This window comes from Schistocerca nitens, chromosome 9 (genome assembly GCF_023898315.1).
Source record: "Schistocerca nitens isolate TAMUIC-IGC-003100 chromosome 9, iqSchNite1.1, whole genome shotgun sequence".
Lineage (NCBI taxonomy): Eukaryota > Metazoa > Arthropoda > Insecta > Orthoptera > Acrididae > Schistocerca > Schistocerca nitens.
The window spans coordinates 210,272,633-210,298,748 of NC_064622.1; the positions used below are offsets into that span (position 1 = coordinate 210,272,633).

Genomic DNA, 26,116 nt, shown 5'->3' on the forward strand with positions numbered 1-26,116 from the left:
CGGGGTCGTCGAGACTGGACGGTGTATCACTGGAAATGACAGATGTAAGACGTTTCTGCTACATCAGGTCGGTGGTCGTCTCCACAAACACTATCATCCAGGCGAACTGCTGCTCGCAACCGCGCCACAGACGCAGGCTGGTATGAACAGTATTATGCTATGACAGAAACGCTCCTGCACTTGCATGGGACCTGTGGTAATGGTCGAATACATCGTGTCAGCTGCCGACCATATACATATCTACCTGCTTCATGTGTTCCGTGACGACGATGCCAACTATCAGCAGTATAATTGTCTGGTCTCGATGTCAGAATCGTACAGTAGTGGTTCGAGGAGCAAGATACTGAAAACACGTTAATGTCTTGGGCACCTTATTCGTCTGATGTGAATCCATTGGTTCGTCGCCGAGTCCCGATCGAGCGCCATCACCGTGTGCACAGATCAGCAGCCAGTAGTTTACGGGTATTACGTGATTTGAGTGTAGACAACTGCTGCCACATAGGTCTACCAACGAACTGTAGAGTCGCTGAAACGCAGAATCGATGATACATTGTGTTACAGAGATGGCCCAACAGGCCATTAAGCAGGTGGTCATAATGTTTTCACTCGTCAGTTGTGTCATCAACTTATTGAAACAGTGATTAGTAACTATTTCGTATTAGGATCAAAACCAGTTTACGGAGATGATGGTATTTGACAAATCCGCTTCATAATAGGTCCAGGTACGATTGATACGAAGACGAAGATGCGGCGGCCAAAACTTACTACAACGTAAAATTATGGTCAATATGCGCCCTAAAATCTCCCCTAAAGTAAACACCTGAATCAGTGATACACATATATTTAATTGTGTTTCATTTACAGGGAGAGGACATGAGTGTCGCACTGAAGTGCGCTTCTTACCTTCCCATTCCAGGAGGTCAGGTCTACCTCTATTGTTGGGCAGCTCACAGCGTGACTGAAGAAGTAAGTATGACGTCACAATTCGAATGGTAAAATGTTTTTTCTATTTATTCACGTATTGAATTCTGTACCCAAAACTGTTCTTTTCCATTTAGTGTGTCACGCTCGCTCCTCCCTTTCGAAAAGACTGCAGTTCTACTGCTACAGGAACTCTCTTTCTGCGACGCAATAGGAAGCTCTGATCTGTATATTATTCGTTTCTATGCCGTGACGCAACTTTTCTGAGTCCACCTCAATTTACTGTGTAGACTTCCAGCGAGATTAGCGTCATTGCTGAAGATAGTTGCCTCATGGAGTGAGCGGACATCGAGAGTCGGCCATTTCACATGTGGCTTCATTGCATTAGTATCTAATTGGACTCGATTTTGGTATGATTCAGTTCGGTCATGACACTGTCTTTGCTTCTCCCTCTTCAGTGACTCTTTTCAGCTTTCGACGCATTTTTATACGCTTGAGGCATGAAACGATTATATGAGTACCGAGTATGTCCTTATCAAGGCATTTTGGACGCTAAATAAGTCCCTTCATTTGTTCCACGTCTGATATGAGGCAGATCCTCTCTGTTTATTTGTTGCAGATTCATCTTAAGAAAAGTCTAGCATGCAAGATACAATATACGCATTGTGAGCACAGTTCGTACACTTTATATTTTCTAAATAACTTCATAGATACGTAAAATACAAATGTTGACTCTGTTAACAGCACTATGTTACTTCCGGACTTCAATGGACAGCTGCAGGATGTAAGATGTACTAAAGATAGATCACCACTTTGACTAAAGTTTCTTGCTGGTTTCTATTTGTTTCAGAGGGCTTCTAATCCGAAATTTTGAACTGAATTATTGGTAATTATCCCAGCCATTAAAAATATTTATTTAGACCATGACCAGTTTCGACCTTTATATTGAAGCCATTTGTTTGAATCGAGAACTGGCACTACAAATGCAACCAAACGTTGTAGTTAAGGATGTAATGAACAGTTAGAAACTGTACATAACAGAAATTTAGGAGTTTCGTCATGAAATAACCAAGATTACACATGAAAAGTACAATACAGAACAAGCAAAAATAAAATATATTGTGCAATGCGATTTGTTGAACCAAAGTCAAATGATTGTGATGCCTTAGCATTAAAAGGAGCTTTATTTTGACATCTTCGAAATTTTAAAGAAATGCTTGCTTTAACAGTGGACATTTTTGGTAGCTATTTAGAATTTATGAATTTTTGAGATAGTTGTGGTGCACTATGTATATAGGTCAAGCCCAACTTTACATTCTTTAGCGTAAGCGGGTAGAAGTTGAAACATGGGGAACAATAGTGGCAGCTAGCGTGCCGTTGACTCTACGTCTGCTGCTTAAAACATCTTGTTTGCTAACTCAGTTATGAAATTTCAATATGTCTTTGAGGAAGGATATTAAAAAAATGGTTCAAATGGCTCTGAGCACTATGGGAGTTAACGTCTGAGGTCATCAGTCCCCTGGAACTTAGAACTACTTAAACCTAACTAACCTAAGGACATCACACACATCCATGCCCTAAGCAGGATTCGAACCTGCGACCGCAGCGGTCTCGCGGTTCCATACTGTAGCGCCTAGAACCGCACGGCCACTCCGGCCGGCTAAAGATATCAATAACGAGTGTCATATAGCGAGAAAACTGTGTTGCCGTACCGTCGAATTGACCGTCTTTTCTCTTTATTCTTGCAGGTGTGCATCAATATCTGTGTCTTCATCCATGTCCATTTTATAACCGTTCTTCATTGTTTGAAGAATTACGAAGTTTTTTCAGTAGTGTGTAAAGGAATGTACTTTCTACGTTTCTCCATATTTCTAATGCGTGTTTCTTGTTGCGTGTCTTAAATTGACTTCCCGTTTGTTAGTTCTGGCTAACTTTAGCGTCAAAACAGTAGATTTCACATAAGTCACCGGTTTGTTTGTGCTGATGTTTTGTGTTGAAACACATAACAGTGAAGGTTGCCACGTGCACATCATGTTGTTTAAAAAGACTGCTTAGTTTAAATGAGACATGGTCGTGGAAAGGAAGCACACACGATGCGCTGTATCAAACAAAATTTCATCGTGTCATTTATAAAAAGTTTATTTGTATAGAAATGTCAGTTTCAGATAACACTAAAGAAATGACTGCAATGTAGAAGCCGATATTTTCGTGGACTAAAATGAAGAAGTTTTTAGCACCTAGACCTGTAATTCGTTAAGCCAGTGACCTTTTGTGTGATACAAATACTTCCTACACAGTATGCGAGTTGGGTGGCACTATTGTTTTGTGTTTGTGTAAACATCATGTTACAGTGGAATCGTTCTACACTGGTGTTCACAGGCAGCGTCGGTGTCCACGGCGGCATACAGCTGCTCCTGGGTGGAGGGCAGTGCGAGATTCAAGCACGCTCTGAGAATACTCATAGTCCGCGCACAGAAACCGCTGGTTCTCACCGCTGGACACCTCTACCCCATCAACAAAGGTGCCTTTCTCTCGGTAAGATATTGCCATTATCCCAAAGAGACGAAACAATCCATTTACGTCCTCTAAATTGTTTCTGAATAGTTAAACAAAATTGGGAGAATAGGAAAATGGAGATGAGCATAATAAATGTGAGTGACCGTCGACATTTAACGAAAGGACGTTGTACTACCTATATAACAAAGGAGTATTTCCTGATTTTTACTAACATCCGATTCACTGATAGCAAAAACATGTGCATCAGATCCTAAAGGGCACAGAGCTGACTATACTTCAACGAAAAGTGTGAGATTTGAGAATAATAACTTATCTTAACTTGCTGCTCGTGGATAGCAACGTCCATTCACCTCGTGCAAACAGGTTAGAGTAACTTCTCACAAAGAATGTAACCCAGCATTTACACTGCCTAGTGATATTTCCAGATAAGACTTCATCATTGAATGTTCGGGGTGAACTGGAGGAGGTGATTTGCAGACGGCCGGAAATACAACCCAGCTTCTCACAACAGCGCTACCTCAATAGGTGTGCACAGTGGTGAAAGAGATTAATGTGCATGAAAAGACTGAAATGCAGACATGAATTGTAATTGAGATATAGCTCGGTTTTATAGTCTTTATCAATAAAGTTATATCTTACGTCTGTGGAAATTCGAGGTTCATTAAAAATCTCGACGTACTATCGGTTGGGACAGTGACCAACACGGTCAGAAAAACGTGTTTGTTTTGGTCTACAATCGCACATTTATGTTGCCTATTGGCTGTACGTACCACCATCAGGCCATCCGCTGGGAGTCAATTGTAAAATTCGCTTCCGAAATAGGCGTGACAAACACTCACCTACTTGGAAAGTGAACTTGGGACTGTGCATCAGGGGATGGTAAGGTTATGGTGGGCTGCTGCTAAAACTGGTAGCCTCTAGGCATAAAAAACTAGCTATTCTAGGATGAAGCAAATATTTTTTTTCTGATTTTATGTCACTACTTTTGACATAGAAACATATATATTCGCAGCCCTAGCAGAAGGAGAAAGTGCATTTCGAGGTGAAGAAAATTTTATTCAGTGGTCACTATCGTCTGTTGTGTTAGGGAACTGCTTGTCATAGCGGAAGAGACCTGTGACCAATACAGGAGACAGATGTCAAGGCAGGTTGGTGCAAGAAACCTGCTGATAGGTGGTATACCGAAAGAAGCCATATTCAGACTATGCTCTCCATGGGGAAGTCACCACCAGGGTCTTGTGAAAAGTGAAATTGTGACACTACCACACCACGCCAGAGCGGCAGTACACCTGACATAGAGAGAAGACGGGGCCACCGAGAGGGTGATGTCACGAGTGCCCAACTACTATGCCTCACGTCCTCTTGTGCTGTAGGTAAAGCACTGACGTTTCAGAAATAGTGGTAGACCGAACTCACATAAATACTAGCTTGGTCAACAGGCATCAACAGTCACCACCATAAGCTAACACCAGAAGCCTATGGCACTGCACATCCCTAAATGGTTCATCAAGCTGTCACTCTCATCCAATGTTTTCACCATGGTGTAGAATAATAAGCACTACCAGTCACAACAGAAGGTGATTCTGCCCATGTTGAAGTCGTTTACATGTAAGTACACGTGTCAGTGTCAATGTTGGAGATCACTGTTTAAATACAAACCAGAATATCTAATCATGACTAAATAGACCTAACTGAAACAGCTGCAAGTTGGTAGAGGATATATTTTGTTAAGTATTGTAGTACTTACGTACATATGGAGAATACATGTCGTTTCCACATTCATTCATTACATTTTATACAAAAATATCTCAATTTTTAAAACATTAACTGTGTATTTTACATCATAGCAAATACAGGTGCTTCCATGTTAAGCCTTTGATGCAGTAGATGATAATAACTTCGGAAACACATAATCTCATCACATAAATAAATGTTTACGTAGGAAAACCGTGGTTATGGACAAAGACCATATATCTAAGAAGTTCAAAGCTGTTACACATACAGACACATAAGAGATATTACCGATTATGTAAATGAAATGGTTTCCTGAATATGGAATCACACTGTCGTTTAAATATATAGAATAGTTACTAGCAAATTATATAATGTTGTAATTATTGTCTTTTTTGAGTAACACTTTAATAGCACTTTTAGTTTGAAAAAAAAAGTCATTAAAGTTGTATAGAAATGACCTGTTTGGCAGGTCTGCTTCTTCATTTACAGTGAGGTGTGGTGAGGTGATGGTATGGATGTAAATTTCAAGCTCTACAAGAAGATTAATTTTCTCTAGTTTACTGACAGTGCATAGTATCTGTAGACTGTGTTTAATAGTTGTGACTGAGTGGCTCTGTTCTTCCTGAAGTGCTGAAAAAGTGGGTGTATCAAAGTTATTTAGCCGGAAAGAATCCATGTTATCCCCGTACCTTATAGTGAAACTCTTTCCTGTCTGGAAAGCGTAGAACTGGGGGAAATTGTCATATGAAAGTTTATTTATACCTGATTTGCTGTGACATTTCTGTTTGTCTTCCTGCAGTGAATGAGGCGCTGTTGTAGCTTATTGTTAGTGCTTAGGATATTTGAATACCACTGTTACGAAAAAGGTTAGGAATTTGCTATGCAAATTGGGATGAAAGAAGACACAAGAAAATGTATTTTTAATGTAGCAGTTTGATTTAGGAGGTGTGCATTGTTTCTTTTTGGTTGTGTTGTTAATTTCATCAGTTATGTCAGTGTTGTATCCTTTCCTGTGTGCAGTTCCCTTCATAATTTTAATTTCTTTTTGTTCATCAAGAGGAGTGAATGGGACATTGTGTATACGATTCAGCGTAGATCAGAAGAATGCCATTTTGTGTGGTTTTGGGTGACAGGAAGTGTTGTTTATGGCAACATCACTAGTCGGGAGTTTTCGGTATTTTTGAAAGACATGTTCGTTATTTACATTATAGGTCGTAATATCAGGAAAATCAATTATTTTATCTACTAGATGTTCTACTGTGAAACTATGTTGTTATGCAAATCCTTCAGCACTAACAACGGGTGGTTGGCAAAGATTACAAAGTTATATGATTTGCCAGTAACTGTTCCATATATTATAAAGTACAATGTGAGTTCCATAATCGTGTCCCTATTTCATTTTCATAATTTTTGATATGTGTTATATTTCTGTATGTATATAATCCTTGAAACCTTTAGACGGTTCAGACGAGGATGATTCAGACAGGTCAAGTTCAGATGAAAGCCTTAAGAATGCCCCCAGTATGATGGCAATAAATGCAGATGTGGAGCATTTAGGAAGAGCAGGGAGTATAGCACCAGAAAAGTCGTTATTATAATTCGAGGACCTAGTCTATCCTTCCCAACATTTACACCAAATTACGTAAGAATTCGTTAACCATTTTGGGGATACTGGCCTGTAGAACAGGAGGACAGGTTCTGTTGATCGATTTTGAGTTACTATAACAGTAAATATACATTTATTTGACCACACACCCTTAACAGTGACAGAGGAATTAAGGAAGAAGACTTTTGACGAAAATCGAAAAGTATATCTAAAATTGGCACCGTTGTAGAGAATAGACAAAAAAGTATTTATAAAGAAAAGTTAAAAGCCGAATTTAGAAATTCTTATTGAACTGCGAAATTAAAATTTTCAACGCACATAGCCGTAAAAATTGAGAACAATAGCTTCCCTTTTAGATAAAGCATTACTGTCTCCTGTTTCAGTAGGCTGCCATTAACATCCACCATGGTAGAAGAATATCTGTCCCTGTCTTCACAAACGTTGTACATGAAAGCTAACTAAGCAACGATTCATCCAAAACAATTCCGAATTAGCCACAGAATACAGTAATTCTTTATCAACATTAAGAACACGAATATAGTCATTCGTGCACTACAGTTTATCTCTGATAACACATTTAATTATAACTGTCTGCAGAATTTACAAAACTATTCAGCGGGCAGTCGCATTAACACAGTGTGGTATGAAATCTATAGCCAAAAACTAAAATAATAATTCATTCAGGCTAGTCAATTTAATGCAGTCAGTTATGGAACTATGTACTTCATCATCGTGTTTTTATGAGCATTTGCAAAGCAACAGCTTCAGTATCTAGAGGAGGCACTGTCTTTCTTAGTACAGCTGGGCCTATTCACATACTAGTCATAAAATACCATTCTGTGCTCTAAATGATAGAAAACACAGGCACCATAGCAACGTAACATCTGCGAGCCACATGTTGAACCAATGCTAGTGTCCACTCTGCCCACTGAGCAACAGGACAGCTGCGCTGGGGGTGGCTAACCACCAATGTCACAAGCCAGCACTCGACTCGCAGCAAACTTTGCGAGAGTTGCCAATTCTTGACAGTCAGCAAACTCACAGCTCGACTCACACTGCACCCCCTTTCCTTAAAACCACTGCTGGATGTTATACCCTTGGCCAGAGTGGGTATAACATCATTGTCCAGCGACTTACCGAAGTACAATAGTGCCAACCTTGGTGTAGAAGAATTAATAGCGCAACATTTGGCACACCAGCAATTGAACGATGGCACCAGTGTGGAAACCAGTATGTGGGGGACAGTTATCGCTACAGTACCAAAAAAATGACTAGATGGTAATATAAATATAGATACCGTTGTGATTTCATTACTTGAACAGAAGGGCGATTACATATGCGAATCCAATACGAAATACTATGGAAACCCTGGCTACCTTGAGAGAGTGTAGATACTTTTCCACAATAGATCTGAAGACTGGAGATCGTCAGTTAGAAGTGATACAACAAAATACTGCATTTGCAGATCCTTGGAGTCGTTATCAGTATAAACCAATGCTGTTTGGTTTAAAAAATGCACCAGCCACATTTCAGCGGTTGCTGGATGGAACATTTACGGATTTGAAGACGAGACAATGCGTTGTGTACCCTGATGATACTACTCTGTTTACAAAAGATGTAGAAGAACAGCTGAAGGAAAAGGTCATTTTCACACCTGACCATAAGCATTGGAAAGTGGTAATTTACCACTATAAGAAGTGACTGACTTAGGACATTTGATTATCCAGGGTGGAGTAAAAGTGGATCCGAGAGTAGTACATGCAATTTCCCAACACCACGATAAGTAAGGATTTACAATTCTAGCGATTAGCTGTTATTACAGTAAGTCTGTAATGGAATTTGCAGATACTGCTTAACCACTCAAGCATTTGTAGGAGAAGGATGTCAAGCTGCAATTGACAGCAGAACGTCAGTCCATGAGTCAGAAACTGAAGGAGGGAACAGCTAATCATGTGTTGATCTTCAGATTACGAAAAATATGTTACCACGTGTTCCTTGGACCCATACAGTGGTTGTACTCTTCATAAGAAAGTGTAAGGTAAGGCGCATCCAACTGCTTATGCTTCATGACGGTTGAATAAGGCTGAAATTATTTAATCTCTCACTGGAAAGGAGACGCTAAGCTTGATAAATGGTGTGACAATAAATGGTGTGACATACTTGTGATATTATATGTTGGTCAAGAAATTTATAGCACTGACTGATCATTGAATGGGGAACGGGGGGTTATGTTCTAGGGATTCATGGAACAGTTTTACACAGCGGGCATTCAAAATAAATGAATTTCACTTTGAAATCTTCACAAATTGTGTAGGATACATGATAATGCAGATGGGTTTGGCACAAAGATTGTTGTAATACGAGCAGTTGGTCATAGATTTGCAGAACAGAAGAGTAAACTAGGTGGTCATGCAAATTGCAAGCTATTCACAACACAGCCACAGTTTAATTTATTATGGTGTGATGTGCAGGATGTAATGTGCAGGATGAATGGCTTGCACCACATGTGGTAATGCCTGCTGCACTACAGGAAGAAGTATTAAAAGAAGCAGGTCTGGGAACCCTAGACTGGAGTGTAGCTCAACATTACAGTGGAGAAAAGGAAAGAAGATGTAGATCAGTATATAAAAGCCTGTGTCATGTGCACAATGAGCAGATGTAAGTGAACAACGAGTTTCCACTACAGATGTTTCCAGAGGCAACTAAGTCCTTCTGTATTACTTCCTACAGATATATCAAGATCTTTTAGTGAGACGCCAGTAGGAAATCGGTACATTACTATTATAGATCACTTCTTGCTGTATGTAGTAATGATCAAGCCAAAGTAGCACACGTAATGCTAAATAAATGGCTAGTGACATTCGGCGTTCCAATGACAATAATCATGGAAAAGGAAAGGAAAATTAAGTCAGACCTGATGAAGCAGTAATGTCACCTGCTACATATTAGTAAACTGCAATCCAGACTACTAAATCCACAACATAGACGAAGAATGAATTGTATTCATCACACCGCCGGTAGGAGGCTCAGCTATTATGTCAATAGCCATCACAATGACTGGATGTTTCCATACCATACTTAGTTTGAAAATAAATCACAGCACAGGACTATCGCTATAATAGTGTATAGAAGGAAAATGCCTCACCATTTGAGGTTATCAAACCAAAAATGGTTAAAAATGGGTAATTTCTATAAAACTTCACTAGAAGGTTGAAGGATGTGCGGAAGTGCGTACAAATGCGAATACCAATCCCTTGAATGTCGAGAAGGAATGGGCACCGTAATAACAAACTATAAGAATGTTTGGTAGGCAGTGGGAAACACCGACAAACAGATATACACTGAAAGGAAAGACAAAAACATTCTTCACTAGGTACCATGGTGGGTACCATGCTGTTGAGGTGACGTCGTCATTGAATGTAAAATTACAGTTCCCTGCATGCACGGCAGTTGCTCACATGGGGTGCCTTTGCACTTTCTAAGGAGTGCTGAAGCAGAAGCACTCACAGAAGCCACTCGCAGAATGCCATATTTTTTAACGGAGAATAATTGTTTTATTTTTAAATGTATTTGTGAGATTACGATAGCAAATAACGTTGGGTAACGTAACTGACTCTTGTATACAATCGGTAGTGTGGTAATGGGTATGTATCTTCGGCAATGAATAATCCAAATAGGGATGCCAGAGTATTTTCAGATTCCTTTCTCCAGATAGTATTACCAGAAACGTATATGACGAAATTGCTTAATTTTTTGAGAGATTGTGTCCATTCTCCATAAGAAATTTTGTGTACTGGGGTTTTTTTCGCGTGTGTGAAATTTTGTGACTGCGGTAATCAGAGCGTCCTCTATATACTTCGTGTGTACATCTTTTTCATGGTGGTTTTTTTCTATGGCAGGAATGTTTAGTGGGTTACATTGTCGTCTCTTATGGTGTGATTTTCTCTTGTGCTACAGTGCAGTGATGGGAATGTACGAGACTCATGGTGCAGTGCTTTTAAGCAATTTTTGTTTGGCGATTCGTGTGAGACAGCACGTTAAGGATTTTCCAATCATTATGGGTAGAGCAGAGTATTGGTTTGGAGGAATCCATGCTAACCGCAGTAATTCATCGCGAAAATTTTATTTGAGCTTGGGTATTTGTCCTGTGAGGAAAGGGAGTTGTCGACTCCTCATTTTGTTTTGCTTCATTTGGTAGTGTGCTTGAGAAGGTGTTTGCTTCATTGTAATTAAGACGTTCCTATGGTGACATGCATGGAAGTAACACACTGGGAATGGCTTATGTATAAGCCTTAACTAAGCTATCCAGATTACTGCGAAAGCATACGAGGTGCAATTATACCTAGGATGAGCAGGAGCAGAAGGATTCTCATGTGACAACCTGGTACGGAAACCTCATTTACAGAGGAGTGATACATTGGAGACATTCTGTAGTGTCGGCAGACTTGCCAACACTACGCACACTAATTGAAAGAGGCGGCCAAGATGCACGCGCTAACTCACGAAGGAAGGAGTGAGGTCTGAAACAGTAGACTTAATGAATGTGATAAAGAAAATACGTATCTTTGGAATATACTTAACTTTTAATGCTTCCTTTGGTACATCTCTCTTGATGAGACATCTGGAGATTGTGGCGATACAAGTGACTCTTTATATACAAGCTATTTAAGGCTAATGGCGCCTTGCTAAGTCGTAGCCATTAACTTAGCTGAAGGCTATTCTGTCTCTCGGCAAATGAGAGAAATGGCTTCGTCCGTATAGTCGCTAGCAACGTCGTCGTACAACTGGGGCGAGTTCTCGTACGTCTCTCGAGACCTGCCGTGTGGTGGCTCTCGGTCTGCGATCACACAGTGGCGACACGCGGGTCCGACATGTACTAATGGACCGCGGCCGATTTAAGCTACCACCTAGCAAGTGTGGTGTCTGGCAGTGACACCACACATTCCATGTATGAGTCCAAAGTGATTAATGTGAGCTATTATGATCAAGGTCAACCTTGTGGCACAGTACCACCAGAGCTGCAAGGCGATGGTTGAACTTCAGACCAACGTTTCAACACCCGGCTACAATAACCAGAACTACTGTCATGCATGTGGTACAACCAAGTTTAAAAATAGCAAAATCTTTGTCGTACTACCAGATAAACCATTGAATGTGCCCCGAGCCCAGAACTTAACCCACCTCAATGGCACCATGTATCCCGACATTATTCACTCACTGGGCGAACTCATAACAACTCTGATGGGACCCATTACTGCAGAGCAGATGCTCCAGGTTGTGCAACAGTACTAAACGATCAACGCCATATATTCGTGATGGTAAGTGTTTCAGTTTCGGCTACCATTATAGTCTTGATTCTACTTTGCGCAGATTGGTTTGAATCGAAAAACCATCCACGACCTGAACGTCCTTCACACTGGGTAAGCCAACTATATCAAATGTGGGAGGTATGGATTAGCTAGTAAACTGCCAATGGTTCAAGCTGAAGTGGACAAGGAAAATGTAAATTTCACATACGTTTGCTCAGGGAGTGAGAAATGTGTCGAGACCGCTTCCAAAATTATAGATAGGCTGTGATATGGTGGACTGTATCTTCTAAAGGGGGGGGGGGAGGGGAGGAAGAAGCATGTTATATGGAGATAACATCTTGGACCTACTGATAACAAACAGACCCGAACTTTTCGACTCTGTAAGTGCAGAACAGGGAATCAGTGATCATAAGGCCGTTGTAGCATCCCTGAATATGGAAGTTAATAGGAATATAAAAAAAGGGAGGAAGGTTTATCTGTTTAGCAAGAGTAATAGAAGGCAGATTTCAGACCACCTAACAGATCAAAACGAAAATTTCTGTTCCGACACTGACAATGTTGAGTGTTTATGGAAAAAGTTCAAGGCAATCGTAAAATGCGTTTTAGACAGGTACGTGCCGAGTAAAACTGTGAGGGACGGGAAAAACCCACCGTGGTACAACAACAAAGTTAGGAAACTACTGCGAAAGCAAAGAGAGCTTCACTCCAAGTTTAAACGCAGCCAAAACCTCTCAGACAAACAGAAGCTAAGCGATGTCAAAGTTAGCGTAAGGAGGGCTATGCGAGAAGCGTTCAGTGAATTCGAAAGTAAAATTCTATGTACAGACTTGACAGAAAATCCTAGGAAGTTCTGGTCTTACGTTAAATCAGTAAGTGGCTCGAAACAGCATATCCAGACACTCCGGGATGATGATGGCATTGAAACAGAGGATGACACGCGTAAAGCTGAAATACTAAACACCTTTTTCCAAAGCTGTTTCACAGAGGAAGACCGCACTGCAGTTCCTTCTCTAAATCCTCGCACAAACGAAAAAATGGCTGACATCGAAATAAGTGTCCGAGGAATAGAAAAGCAACTGGAATCACCCAACAGAGGAAAGTCCACTGGACCTGACGGGATACCAATTCGATTCTACACAGAGTACGCGAAAGAGCTTGCCCCCCTTCTAACAGCCGTGTACCGCAAGTCTCTAGAGGAACGGAGGGTTCCAAATGATTGGAAAAGAGCACAGGTAGTCCCAGTCTTCAAGAAGGGTCGTCGAGCAGATGCGCAAAACTATAGACCTATATCTCTGACGTCGATCTGTTGTAGAATTTTAGAACATGTTTTTTGCTCGAGTATCATGTCATTTTTGGAAACCCAGAATCTACTATGTAGGAATCAACATGGATTCCGGAAACAGCGATCGTGTGATACCCAACTCGCGTTATTTGTTCATGAGACCCATAAAATATTAGATACAGGCTCCCAGGTAGATGCTATTTTTCTTGACTTCCGGAAGGCGTTCGATACAGTTCCGCACTGTCGCCTGATAAACAAAGTAAGAGCCTACGGAATATCAGACCAGCTGTGTGGCTGGATTGAAGATTTTTTAGCAAACAGAACACAGCATGTTGTTATCAATGGAGAGACGTCTACAGACGTTAAGGTAACCTCTGGCGTGCCACAGGGGAGTGTTATGGGACCATTGCTTTTCACAATATATATAAGTGACCTAGTGGATGGTGTTGGAGGTTCCATGCGGCTTTTCGCGGATGATGCTGTGGTATACAGAGAAGTTGCAGCATTAGAAAATTGTAGCGAAATGCAGGAAGATCTGCAGCGGATAGGCACTTGGTGCAGGGAGTGGCAACTGTCCCTTAACATAGACAAATGTAATGTATTGCGAATACATAGAAAGAAGGATCCTTTATTGTATGATTATATGATAGCGGAACAGACACTGGTAGCAGTTACTTCTGTAAAATATCTGGGAGTATGCGTGCGGAACGATTTGAAGTGGAATGATCATATAAAATTAATTGTTGGTAAGGCGGGTACCAGGTTGAGATTCATTGGGAGAGTGCTTAGAAAATGTAGTCCATCAACAAAGGAGGTGGCTTACAAAACACTCGTTCGACCTATACTTGAGTATTGCTCATCAGTGTGGGATCCGTACCAGATCGGGTTGACGGAGGAGATAGAGAAGATCCAAAGAAGAGCGGCGCGTTTCGTCACAGGGTTATTTGGTAACCGTGATAGCGTTACGGAGATGTTTAATAAACTCAAGTGGCAGACTCTGCAAGAGAGGCGCTCTACATCGCGGTGTAGCTTGCTCGCCAGGTTTCGAGAGGATGCGTTTCTGGATGAGGTATCGAGTATATTGCTTCCCCCTACTTATACCTCCCGAGGAGATCACGAATGTAAAATTAGAGAGATTAGAGCGCGCACGGAGGCTTTCAGACAGTCGTTCTTCCCGCGAACCATACGCGACTGGAACAGGAAGGGGAGGTAATGACAGTGGCACGTAAAGTGCCCTCCGCCACACACCGTTGGGTGGATTGCGGAGTATGAATGTAGATGTAGAGTAGATGTAGATATCATTGTATAAGAGACGTGTGACCGACTGGGCAGGTAGATCTCAAGTCAGGGTAGCGCAAGAACCTCCTCTCCCTCCCCCCGTGGCAGAAGGTAGTGCGAAAGAAACTATATTCAGACTATGCTGTCACTGCAGAACTCAACACCTGTGTCTCCTCAAAAGTGAAGATGAAACACTGTCATGGCACATAGGCGCTGCAGGAGCACTGACACAGCGGAATGACTGTGCCACCAAGCCAGTGATGTGATTGCCCTAAGACAGTGCGTGGTGTCCCATCCTGCTTTCAGAAAAAGTGGCTGAACAAGTGTACATGAATACTTCCATTAGACACCAACAGGAGTCACCTAAGAGGGAAGGCATAGGCATAAGCCTGCATCAGTCTGTCACTGCCAGAGACTGCGTTCACTAGTGGCAAGTTTGGCATCCATGCCTAAGTACAAATGCTGCTGACTTGGGCCGGCCGCGGTGGTCTCGCGGTTCTAGGCGCGCAGTCCGGAACCATGCGACTGCTACGGTCGCAGGTTCGAATCCTGCCTCGGGCATGGATGTGTGTGATGTCCTTAGGTTAGTTAGGTTTAAGTAGTTCTAAGTTCTAGGGGACTTATGACAACAGATGTTGAGTCCCATAGTGCTCAGAGCCATTTAAACCATTTTTTTTTTTTTTTTTTTTTTTTTTTTTTTTTTTTTTTTTTGCTGGCTTGGTGCCTCACAGCTGGCTGACATATATCCACTATAAGCCACCTAGCTTGGGAGTCAGTAGTTTGTGATTGGGCCACTTAGCCAACCAGTCGCCACGGCCTTGTATGGATAAACGAGGCCCTATTCTCCACCAGTTCTTCGTCATGTGCAGGGAAATCCTCCTGTTATTTATCGCCTTCTGTGGGCAGCTTTCTTGGCTGCCAGCCCTGATGCTGCTGTCTGCACTGGGGTCCACTGCTCAACAGTGTTACTGCTTTCTGTACTGAGTTACGGAGCTGTCTAGCTAATATAACCAACACAGTGGAGCTGACTGCATAGTTGTTTCTGTGCTGTACCGCTGTAGTGCTGACCATGTAACCTCTTCGCTTGCTCGTCGAAATGTCACTGCCAACGGGTCTTGACAGGATGCTGATGCTGGTCTAATCACGCATCACTGACCAAGGCCAGCCAGTGCGAATGTGGTGCTCACCACCGTCTATTGCCACTGCAGCCTTCGTTATCTGGCTCCGAATAAATGAGTGACAGACAATGCTCATTTTATGAAAGGACGTCTGACATCTTCACGGTACTGAACCATCACACCACTGCAACCATACCCAGGGTGGCTCTACTCTGCACTAGCAGCCCTAGCAGCCCAACTCCTAGGTGCACCACAGACGTCGTCCACTACTGATTCCTTCACATCCTTACTCTCTGTAGAAGGGAGACTCACTGTTTATATAAGGGTATGACTGTCAATAATCCTAACTGATACAGTTTCACTACGCGAGCTCCTAGTTGATCTCCTGTAATGGGGTGTATCATATTCTCCAGGATTTTATAACCTTTCAATATTTTTTTACATAAATTTAACCCAAATACTGTGAGTCACGTTTCAGAGCACACGGCCATGCCATATGTAGCGTCCCATGAATTATGGGACGTTTATTTTTCCTGTCACTGGCCGGGTACATTTAGCATGAATCGCGTCGGGACACCTCTGTAGTGCACGGCATGTGACTGCCCGTGACACCACCGGTGGAGAAGAGGAAAGTACGGTGGAGTGGAAGTACTTGACAATGATCAATGAAGGAGAATACTACCAGGAATTTGAAGTATGTGAACAGATTCCTGGAGAAACGAAACTGGAAGTGTTGAGCATAAAACTGAGCAGACTACTGGATGCAGTGTCGGCGGTTGCGGTGGTTGCTGTCCTCATATGACATTGTACTGCTTGGAACAGTGGAGAGCTCTTGTCTTCACGAATCCAGAGAAAAAAGTTCAAGTCGGAGTGAAGAGTTGATTGCTACGAGGAATTTTGGATTATAGGAGGGTGTCTTAGGTTCAAATGGCTCTGAGCACTATGGGACGTAACTTCTGAGGTCATCAGTCCCCTAGAACTTAGAACTAATTAAACCTAACTAACCTAAGGACATCACACACATGCTTGCCCGAAGCAGGATTCGAACCTGCGACCGTAACGGTCGCGCGGTTCCATACTGCAGCGCCTTGAACCGCTCGGTCACCCAGGCCGGCAGAGTGTCTTAGGATTGACCTCTGTGAGGATGTATATACTGCATCAGAATTGGTCTGCTTCAATCACCTATTAATTAGATTTGTGAAACACAACGAGGCTGCTGTTCCGCGTGGGGTATTCAGCTGATACATTCTATTTGGTCGAGGTGTGTCTAGTGAGATTTTATTTGCCATTGGTGATGACATTCATTGTTCTACTGTTCTCCTCTTCAGGAGCAGTGTGTACATCTGGTGGTTTTACTATTCATTTTGTCTCTGTTGTATTGTCTGTCTAGTAATAAAATATGTCACATTTTGTTGGGTGCATTTTAGGATTTGGTTCTGGGCATTCTTATTGTCTCATTTTATTATGTTGTTTTATTTGTGTATATTCTATTGGAGCACGTTTTTCCAAAAATGGTTCAAATGGCTCTGAGCACTATGGGACTCAACTGCTGTGGTCATCAGTCCCCTAGAACTTAGAACTACTTAAACCTAACTAACCTAAGGACATCACACACATCCATGCCCGAGGCAGGATTCGAACCTGCGACTGTAGCAGTCGCATGGTTCCGGACTGCGCGCCTAGAACCGCGAGACCACCGCGGCCGGCCCCGTTTTTTCAAGTTGTATTATTTTGTATTATATTGTTCTGGGATTTTGTTAATCTCAGCACTGAATTCATGGTTGTGGCTTATTATGTGTTCTTTTTGGATAGTTTATAATGATACTTTAAACATTTTATGGCTGTGAGGTCAGCAACTGTGAATGCAATTATATAAAGTGTAATAGTCAGCCAACTGGTTGCACACAATTTTCTTAAAAATACCTATTTTTTAAAATATTGTGTACAATATTACATTTATACAGTTTATAATGATTAATAAATTGAATTACATTTGGATAAGGATTTAAACTCTAACAATATCTAGCCACATTCTACGCCCACTATCTACAGTGTCACAGTTGACAGCAGACCCTCTTTACTATCCACAAATGTCTGGATTATAGGCCCAACGTGCTTCGACCTCTATTCTAGTACAGCTGCCTCTCCAATGCTAACAGTGGCCACCACATCCTCCACCTACATGGAGCTGCTATTACATCAGTAACTAACTGAAATAGTTTCACTGACACACAAACAAAGTCGCCCATGTGCGGAAAAAAAACACATTATTCTTGAGAAATTCAACATTGAGATTAGTCGTTTTACTTGATTTTCAGATTGCTGACAATTTACCGGCACTTATACGTCACTAACATTGGAAAGATAAAATGAGATATTCACAGCTATCATCTGTCATAGGGCAAACCATTCAAAATAAAGAATTCTTCGTGGATCGTATTGCGAACTTCATATGCAGACCACATTAAAATAGCAGGTACATTTGGATGAACATTGTTAATAAGAACGCTGGAATACCTATAGTTGTTCGAATGTAAACCTTTACGAAATATATGCGTAGAAGTAGTGCTTGGTTTTCAAGACGCGCAGACCTCAGTTTCACCAGAAAAATATGGACGAGGAAGTCCGTCTTTACAGCCAACCGTAGATCATTAAAATATTGTGAAAATGGTGACGTTACTGAACTGAATGGCACAAGCATGTGTTGAAGCTCATCTTCATGTTCATTAATAACGTTGGCATAGGTACATCAGTTTGATTCGGTCATTACCATAATGGATATCATCAGCTTTGTAATAACATATGAGCTGTAGTAGCACCCAGTCCTCCTAAAGTTCCAGAAAATTGCTACTCAAATTTATTTTGTAGGACCCAAAGATTCCAACGAAAATTAATGTGCGTTCCACTAATTCAATTGAAGAATTCGTATATTTTATGTTAACAAAGCAATTACTGTAACACGAAAACTTCACTGGTTACTCGGCATAAGCAACCCACCCGTTATTTGGGAAAAACGTATAAATGACTCGTCGATGTCTCCTTTTATCTCGCAATTAAAGAAAATTGTCAGTCGGCGGGAGGAATTATACAATTAACGAAACGAATAGTTTAATGTAAAGATTTTGTTCTAATTTTACTTTTGCCACATTATCTGTTGATGTCTTTATATTTAAACAGTTGCAGACATTTCTTCTAATTTGAATCAGGGTGAGTGCGTTTTATAACAAGTTTCAAAGTTTTCCTAGGGATATATGTCCTCTAATGAATTAGAAGTATTCAGTGATGTAAGATACAAATTTTCATTGGATTTACGGGCGAGGAACGGCAAAGAGTATCATTCAACATCCTTTATAAATTCACGTTTATGAAGCCAAATATACTACTATTTCTAATTGAACAATCCAGTACATTATAACGCAGGTGTTCATAAGACTTACCTCACCCAGTGTTCTTCCCAAGAGCCACCACTCCCTGGCTTCTGTTTTCTCGGACCTTACCAGGAGAACATGTATGGTTCAGCATCTGATTGCTTCGTCGTGAGCAATTGGCACATGCATTACACGACCTGTGTAGGTAGCTGGAACAAAAATTGCTCGCCGTAATCTTATATGCACATTAGGTGTTTAAGAGCTTCCATTTCCGTTTGAGAACACTATGTTTGCATGTACTTTACAAAATATCTTTGACCACATTTGTTACATTATTACCTGTGTTTCTTTATTTCTTCGAAAAACACATATCGGGCATTTATGCAAATTTTAACTGTGTCAGTTCTTGATATATGACTTGCATTAACATTATGTTGCTCCATTCTCTTGGAACCTATATAGTATTATATAGCAAATCCTACAGTCGCTTGCACTTTGCAGCCACGGTTGCTATCGTATTATTATTGTGAATTGCTACTGAACGTCGGTACCCAGCGCAACTTACAACATGGCTCCCTTCATCAGCGGGAGCTTGAATCCATTCTTCTTTCTGAAACTTAATTTACAATATCTGCATTTCGCGTCACGGCGTTGTACAGTGACTCTCAAAATGGGAAATTCCCCCTTTCTAAAGCTGATCATTTTGATGACACATCACCCTTTGTGTATGTAATCGTTCCAGCATAAGTCAGAAAAGTTTTTCATGGTGTTCTTAAGATGATCCACCCCATAAGAGTTATTACAAATACGGAGACTTGTTATCACATTCTCTTATAATGTAAACTTTGAATGCTTTGAAACTTGTAAACCAGAGTATTAATAATAAATTTTAAGCAAACTGCAGTATTAGCATCATATTCCATGAGCATGTTTCATCTCTCTTCATCTCTGTTACAGCTGGTGAATGCGTCTTACTCCTACTACGCTCTGTTGGGCCAAATGAACAAGCGCTAGATGAAGGACTCGCGCAGCAAAGTTAAATGCATTGGACCTTATATGGATACTCTTACAGTAATGATTTCCATGTTCTTTGCAACTGTACATTTATGAAATAATTTCCTCGGAAAGATATGAAAAACATTTATAAAAATTAAATGTAACATACCTAAAGAACAAGTAAGATTCATTTTCACGTAAAATATAGTAAAAAGAGTTTGTATTCGTTTGTGTTTTCCTACGCCACAATTACTTACTTGCATAGCTGCAGTTATGTTGCACGTGATTATTACATTAAGCTTTATATGTGCATCAACTGGTATTAAACCTCTTGCAGAATGTAGGACATAAAATTTAAAATAATTCTCCAAATTTTAAACTGAATAGAAAGTGATTCCCAACTTCCACAAATATGTTATGCTCATTTATGCCCAACGCTCATATTTCTGTTACATAACGTGTAAATAAATAAATAAAAAACGAAAATAACTTTTGAGATATATTACAGCGTCTGTTTTATAACGTCGGCGCTAAGAGTTGACTGAATCATTATTACTCATTGTGAATTTAAGAGCGAGTCATTTGTGATAAGCTAGACAAATTTGCAAATGTTATAGAACAGCAGTGTACCAGACTTTCAAAACAGTTATTCTTGTAGGTGTTGCCAAGGCATTCAGTCCGAAGGTGGCATGTTGTAGCTTTGAAACAACGTCTTGCGTGTTCATGTCGATTTGAAGTCTTTCGGCCGCCTTTAATTCGTTAGCTTGGTGACGTTTCGCCAACTAGAAGTGTTGGCTGTCTGAAAGAACCGTTCACCGTTGGTGATGGCTGATAGCGTTATCGTGATGTAGATCCTCTATCGTCTTGTGGTAAAGCGCGCTGTAACGACCAACGCCTCCCTACAAGGGATAATCATGAAATTTCATCGTTATGTCAGAGAGTGGCATCGTATATCGTGCGCTGAAAGACACTTGGAGCTCTGCTCACATGTGCTACCGTTCGGCATTCACTACACTTTTGATGGGTAGCAAAAATGCCCGAAATATCTCGTCTTAAAATAAAACAGAAACTGAAACTGAAGGTAGGAAATCAGAAATACTTAAACTCGTTTCAAATGTTCCTTTACTGCTGAATTAAGGGGATGTGTTGTTCCTTGGATACTAAACCGAGAAAAACTCTGTACTTTCGGTTGTCTAGGGACTGATCTCAGAATCACAGGAAGGAGTGCGCAGTAGAGACTGCAATAAACAGCTTCCGCCATTTTATGCAGTTTTTGTTGTTGGTAGAGATAAAGTTGTGTTTTGCGCAGCATTGGTAGATTTTTCAGGTCTTGTACTTTTAAGGACTTACGATACATTCAAATGAACTGAGCTTATTCAATTCTTAAGGATTTAACCTGGTTTGGAAATGGGGATATATGCTGGTTGCCAATAGCTTCTGTTTGAAAATGTATTTAACTCGAAACTAGAATTTGGTAATATTACTGATTGATTTGTTTTCACATACATTTTATTTGTGTTTATCAGAGTAATAGCGTAACAGGCACTCAGTTCAATACAGTACTGTTACATTTTCCCAATTACAACGCTTTTTAATTTCAGTCTAATACTTGTTCCTAGGTACATGAGAGTGTTGTGCCTAGGAACGTGATTTATCTTTTCCAAATACTTTAATTTTTCGGAAAATATTTGTAATTTCACAAAAAGATTGCAGCACACGACAATTAAATGCCATAATTTCATGATGGAATAAGAAAATACGAAGATGAGGCACAACTCTGAAAAGTGGCAAAGCTACATCACTCTCCCCTACCGCTCCAGTTTTAGCATCACTGAAAATTATAGGTCATATAGGTATTAATATCAGTGGCATTCAAAAACAGCTCAAATCGCAAAAATTAAACAAGGCTCCATGGCCCTATCGGTCTCTGTAAGATTTTGAGCGTAGTTCCTCTTTTATCAATGTTGTTGTGTTCAGTCCTGAGACTGGTTTGATGCAGCTCTCCATGCTAGTCTATCCTGTGCAAGCTTCTTCATCTCCCAGTACTTACTGCAACCTACATCCTTCTGAATCTGCTTAGTGTATTCATCTCTTGGTCTCCCTCTACGATTTTAACCCCCCATGCTGCCCTCGAATGCTAAATTTGTGATCCATTGATGTCTCAGAACATGTCCTACCAACCGGTCCCTTCTTCTTGACAAGTTGGGAGACAAACTCCTCTTCTCCCCAATTCTATTCAATACCTCCTCATTAGTTATGTGATCTACCCATCTAATCTTCAGCATTCTTCTGTAGCACCACATTTCGAAAGCTTCTATTCTCTTCTTGTCCAAGCTATTTATCGTCCATGTTTCACTTCCATACATGGCTACACTCCATACAAATACTTTCAGAAACGACTTCCTGACACTCGATGTTAACAGATTTCTCTTCTTCACAAACGCTTTCCTTGCCATTGCCAGTCTAAATTTTATATCCTCTCTACTTCGACCATCATCAATTATTTTGCTCCCCAAATAGAAAAACTCCTTTACTACTTTAAGTGTCTCATATCCGTATCTAATTCCCTCAGCATCACCCGACTTAATTCGACTGCATTCCATTATCCTCGTTTTGCTTTCATTGATGTTCATCTTATATCCTCCTTTCAAGACTTCATTCCCTTCAACTGCTCTTCCAAGTCCTTTGCTGTCTCTGTCAGAATTACAATGTCATCGGCGAACCTCAAAGTTTTTATTTCTTCTCCAGGAAGTTTAATACCTACTCCGAATTTTTCTTTTGTTTCCTTTATTGCTTGCTCAACATACAGATTTAATAACATCGGGGACAGGCTACAACCCAGTCTCACTCCCTTCCCAACCGCTGCTTCCCTTTCATGCCCCTCGACACTTATAACTGCCATCTGGTTTCTGTACAAATTGTAAATAGCCTTCCGCTCCCTGTATTTTACCCCTGCCAACTTTAGAATTTGAAAGAGAGTATTCCAGTCAACACTGTCAAAAGATTTCTCTAAGTCCACAAATGCTAGAAACGTAGGTTTGCCTTTCCTTAATCTATTTTCTAAGATAAGTCGTAGGGTCAGTATTGCCTCACGTGTTCCAACATTTCTGCGGAATCCAATCTGATCTTCGCCGAGGTCGGCTTCTACCAGTTTTTCCATTCGTCTGTATAGAATTCGCGTTAGTATTTTGCAGCTGTGACTGATTAAACTGATACTTCGGTAATTTTCACATCTGGCAACACCTGCTTTCTTTGGGATTGGAATTATTATATTCTTCTTGAAGTCTGAGAGTATTTCGCCTGACTCATACATCTTGCCCACCAGATGGTAGAGTTTTGTCAGGACTGGCTCTCCCAAGGCCGTCAGTAGTTCCAATGGAATGTTGTCTACTCCCGGGGCCATGTTTCGACTCAGGTCTTTCAGTGCTCTGTCAAACTCTTCACGCAGTATCGTATCCCCCATTTCATCTTCATCTACATCCTCTTCCATTTCCATAATATTCTCCTCAAGTACATCGCACTTGTATAGACCCTCTATATACTCCTTCCACGTTTCTGCTTTCCCTTCTTTACGTAGAACTGGGTTTCCATCTGAACTCTTGATATTCATACAAGTGGCTCTCTTTTCTCCAAAGATCTCTTTAATTTTACTGTAGGCAGTATCTATCTTACCCCTCATGAGATAAGCCTCTACATCCTTACATTTGTCCTCTAGCCATCCCTGCTTAGCCATTTCGCACTTCCAGTCGATCTCATTTATATGACGCTTGTATTCCCTTTTGCCCGCTTCATTTACTGCGTTTTTATATTTTCTCCTTTCATCAATTAAATTCAATATTTCTTCTGTTACCCAAGGATTTCTACTAGCCCTCGTCTTTTTACCTACTTGATCCTCTGCTGCCTTCACTACTTCATCCCTCAGAGCTACCCATTTTTCTTCTACTGTATTTCTTTCCCCCATTCCTGTCAATTTTTCCCTTATGCTCTCCCTGCAACTCTGTACAACCTCTGGTTTAGTCAGTTTATCCAGGTCCCATCTCCTTAACTTCCCACCTTTCTGCAATTTCTTCAGTTTTAATCTACAGTTCATAACCAATAGATTGTGGTCAGAGTCCACATCTGCACCTGGAAATGTCTTACAATTTAAAACCTGGTTCCTAAATCTCTGTCTTACCATAATATATTATCCACAACTAGTGGATACAACCGGCGTTGTCCAGGTTATTTACTTCTAGCTGTGCGTCCAGGTTCGCACCAACTTGTGCCTAATGTTTCTGACGTCACATTTCCTGAACTATGTGTTGTACAGTGATGTGGTTTTGTAGGTACATTCAGTGGCATTTGTGGATATTGTTCGAAAATTGCGTTGTGAATGAAATTACTGGTAACGAACTAAGAAATTTAAACGTCATGTACTATGCGGCAGTTTCCCACCCGTCTCATTGTTCATAAAATCCTATAATTTTGGACTTACATTCAGCGGTATGTATGCACACAGTTAGCAATAAGGAAGTAATAAACTATTATGTCATGCCTCAAGCATCACTGCTACTGCATGAACAGCGGAAAAATGGTAGGCGATAAACAACTTGCCTTTCATAAATTATTTGTAGGGGTTCTTAGCCATAAAAAATTGTGGAAAGGGACTGAAATTATGTGAAAAGTTCGTTGCAAGTCGCTAAGAGCTCTCATTCTCAAATATTGTACAAATAAAATCTAGGAATTCATGCGTCGCAGGTTACACTTCTTATCACACTCCCTCAACCTATTTCAATAGTCGGTCGTTCTAACTCACACATCAGTTATCACCTCAGAATAAGGCATATGTGTACGAAGATCTGTTGCAATCTGTCCAAGGTTTAGGGGATGTGGAAGATGCGCACACACACACACACACACACACACACACACACACACACACACACACGTGTACTCTCTCCCTCTCTCTCTCCCTCCCTCTCTCTCTCTCTCTCTCTCTCTCTCTCTCTCTCTGTCTCTCTCTCTCTCTCTCTCACACACACACACACACACACACACACACACACACACACACACACACACTGATCGGCCAGTGTATTATGACCACCGACCTACAGTTGATGTAAGCTCGCCCACGTGACAGTAGCGTCAGCTGACGAGAAATGGTTGCTAGTCAGACACACGCACGGTTCATGTAGTGTTAGTGAGCCTGCTGTCCGTGTGTAGAATGGGGAAGGTAAGCGATCTATTTCAATTTGACGGAGAGCATAGAGGCTCGGCTGAAGCATTTAGGAAACTGCACGACTTGTCGGCTGTTCAAGGCGTGCTGTGACGAGTGATTTCAATACGTGGCGAAGCTGCGTCAAGACATCATGGGGTTGGGCGGCCACCCCTCACTACAGATGTGGAACGTCGTAAACTGGGGAGACCGGTAAAACAGCAACGGCGTCGAATGCTGGAGGAACTAAATTAGACGTTAATGCCGGGTGGAGTACAAATGTTTCTAAACACACAGTGCACTGAATGCTACTAACGATGGGCCTCCGCAGCTGACGAGCTGTGCATGTTCCAATGTTAGCCCGGCGACATCGGCAACTAGAACTGAAACTGGTACGTGACCATCGACACTGGACGTTGGCGGAGTGGCAGAACGTTGCATGATCTGAAGAGTCCTGATACCTTCTTCATAATGCCGATGGGAGGGCGCGATTCCGCCAAGTGAACAGCTCCTTGTAACCTGCACGGCGGGACGGAGGCCAACTGGCAGCGGCCCCGTGGGAATCATTCACCATGGGTCGAGTAGAGCTCGTGCAAGGCAGCATGACGGCCAAGGAATAACCTACGCTGGCCAGTGTGACCGAGCGGTTCTAGGCGCTTCAGTCTGGAACCGCGCGACCGCTACGGTCGCTGGTTCGAATCCTGCCTCGGGCATGGATGTGTGTGATGTCCTTAGGTTAGTTAGTTTTAATTAGTTCTAAGTTCTAGGGGACTGATGACCTCAGATTTTA

General features: G+C 41.3%; 1 protein-coding gene across 1 annotated transcript in view; it reads left to right on the top strand.

Moving 5' to 3' along the window:
• The window catches only part of LOC126204117 (odorant receptor Or2-like), a 39,925-nt gene extending 19,741 nt beyond the window's left edge, over nt 1-20,184 (top strand). The window contains exons 3-5 of the mRNA XM_049938532.1: nt 865-966; nt 3,301-3,456; nt 20,091-20,184. Of these exons, the coding sequence (XP_049794489.1) occupies nt 865-966; nt 3,301-3,456; nt 20,091-20,147 (315 nt within the window). The 3' untranslated portion in view covers nt 20,148-20,184. The remainder of the gene's footprint in view (nt 1-864; nt 967-3,300; nt 3,457-20,090) is intronic.
• Nucleotides 20,185-26,116: the final 5,932 nt, after the last annotated feature.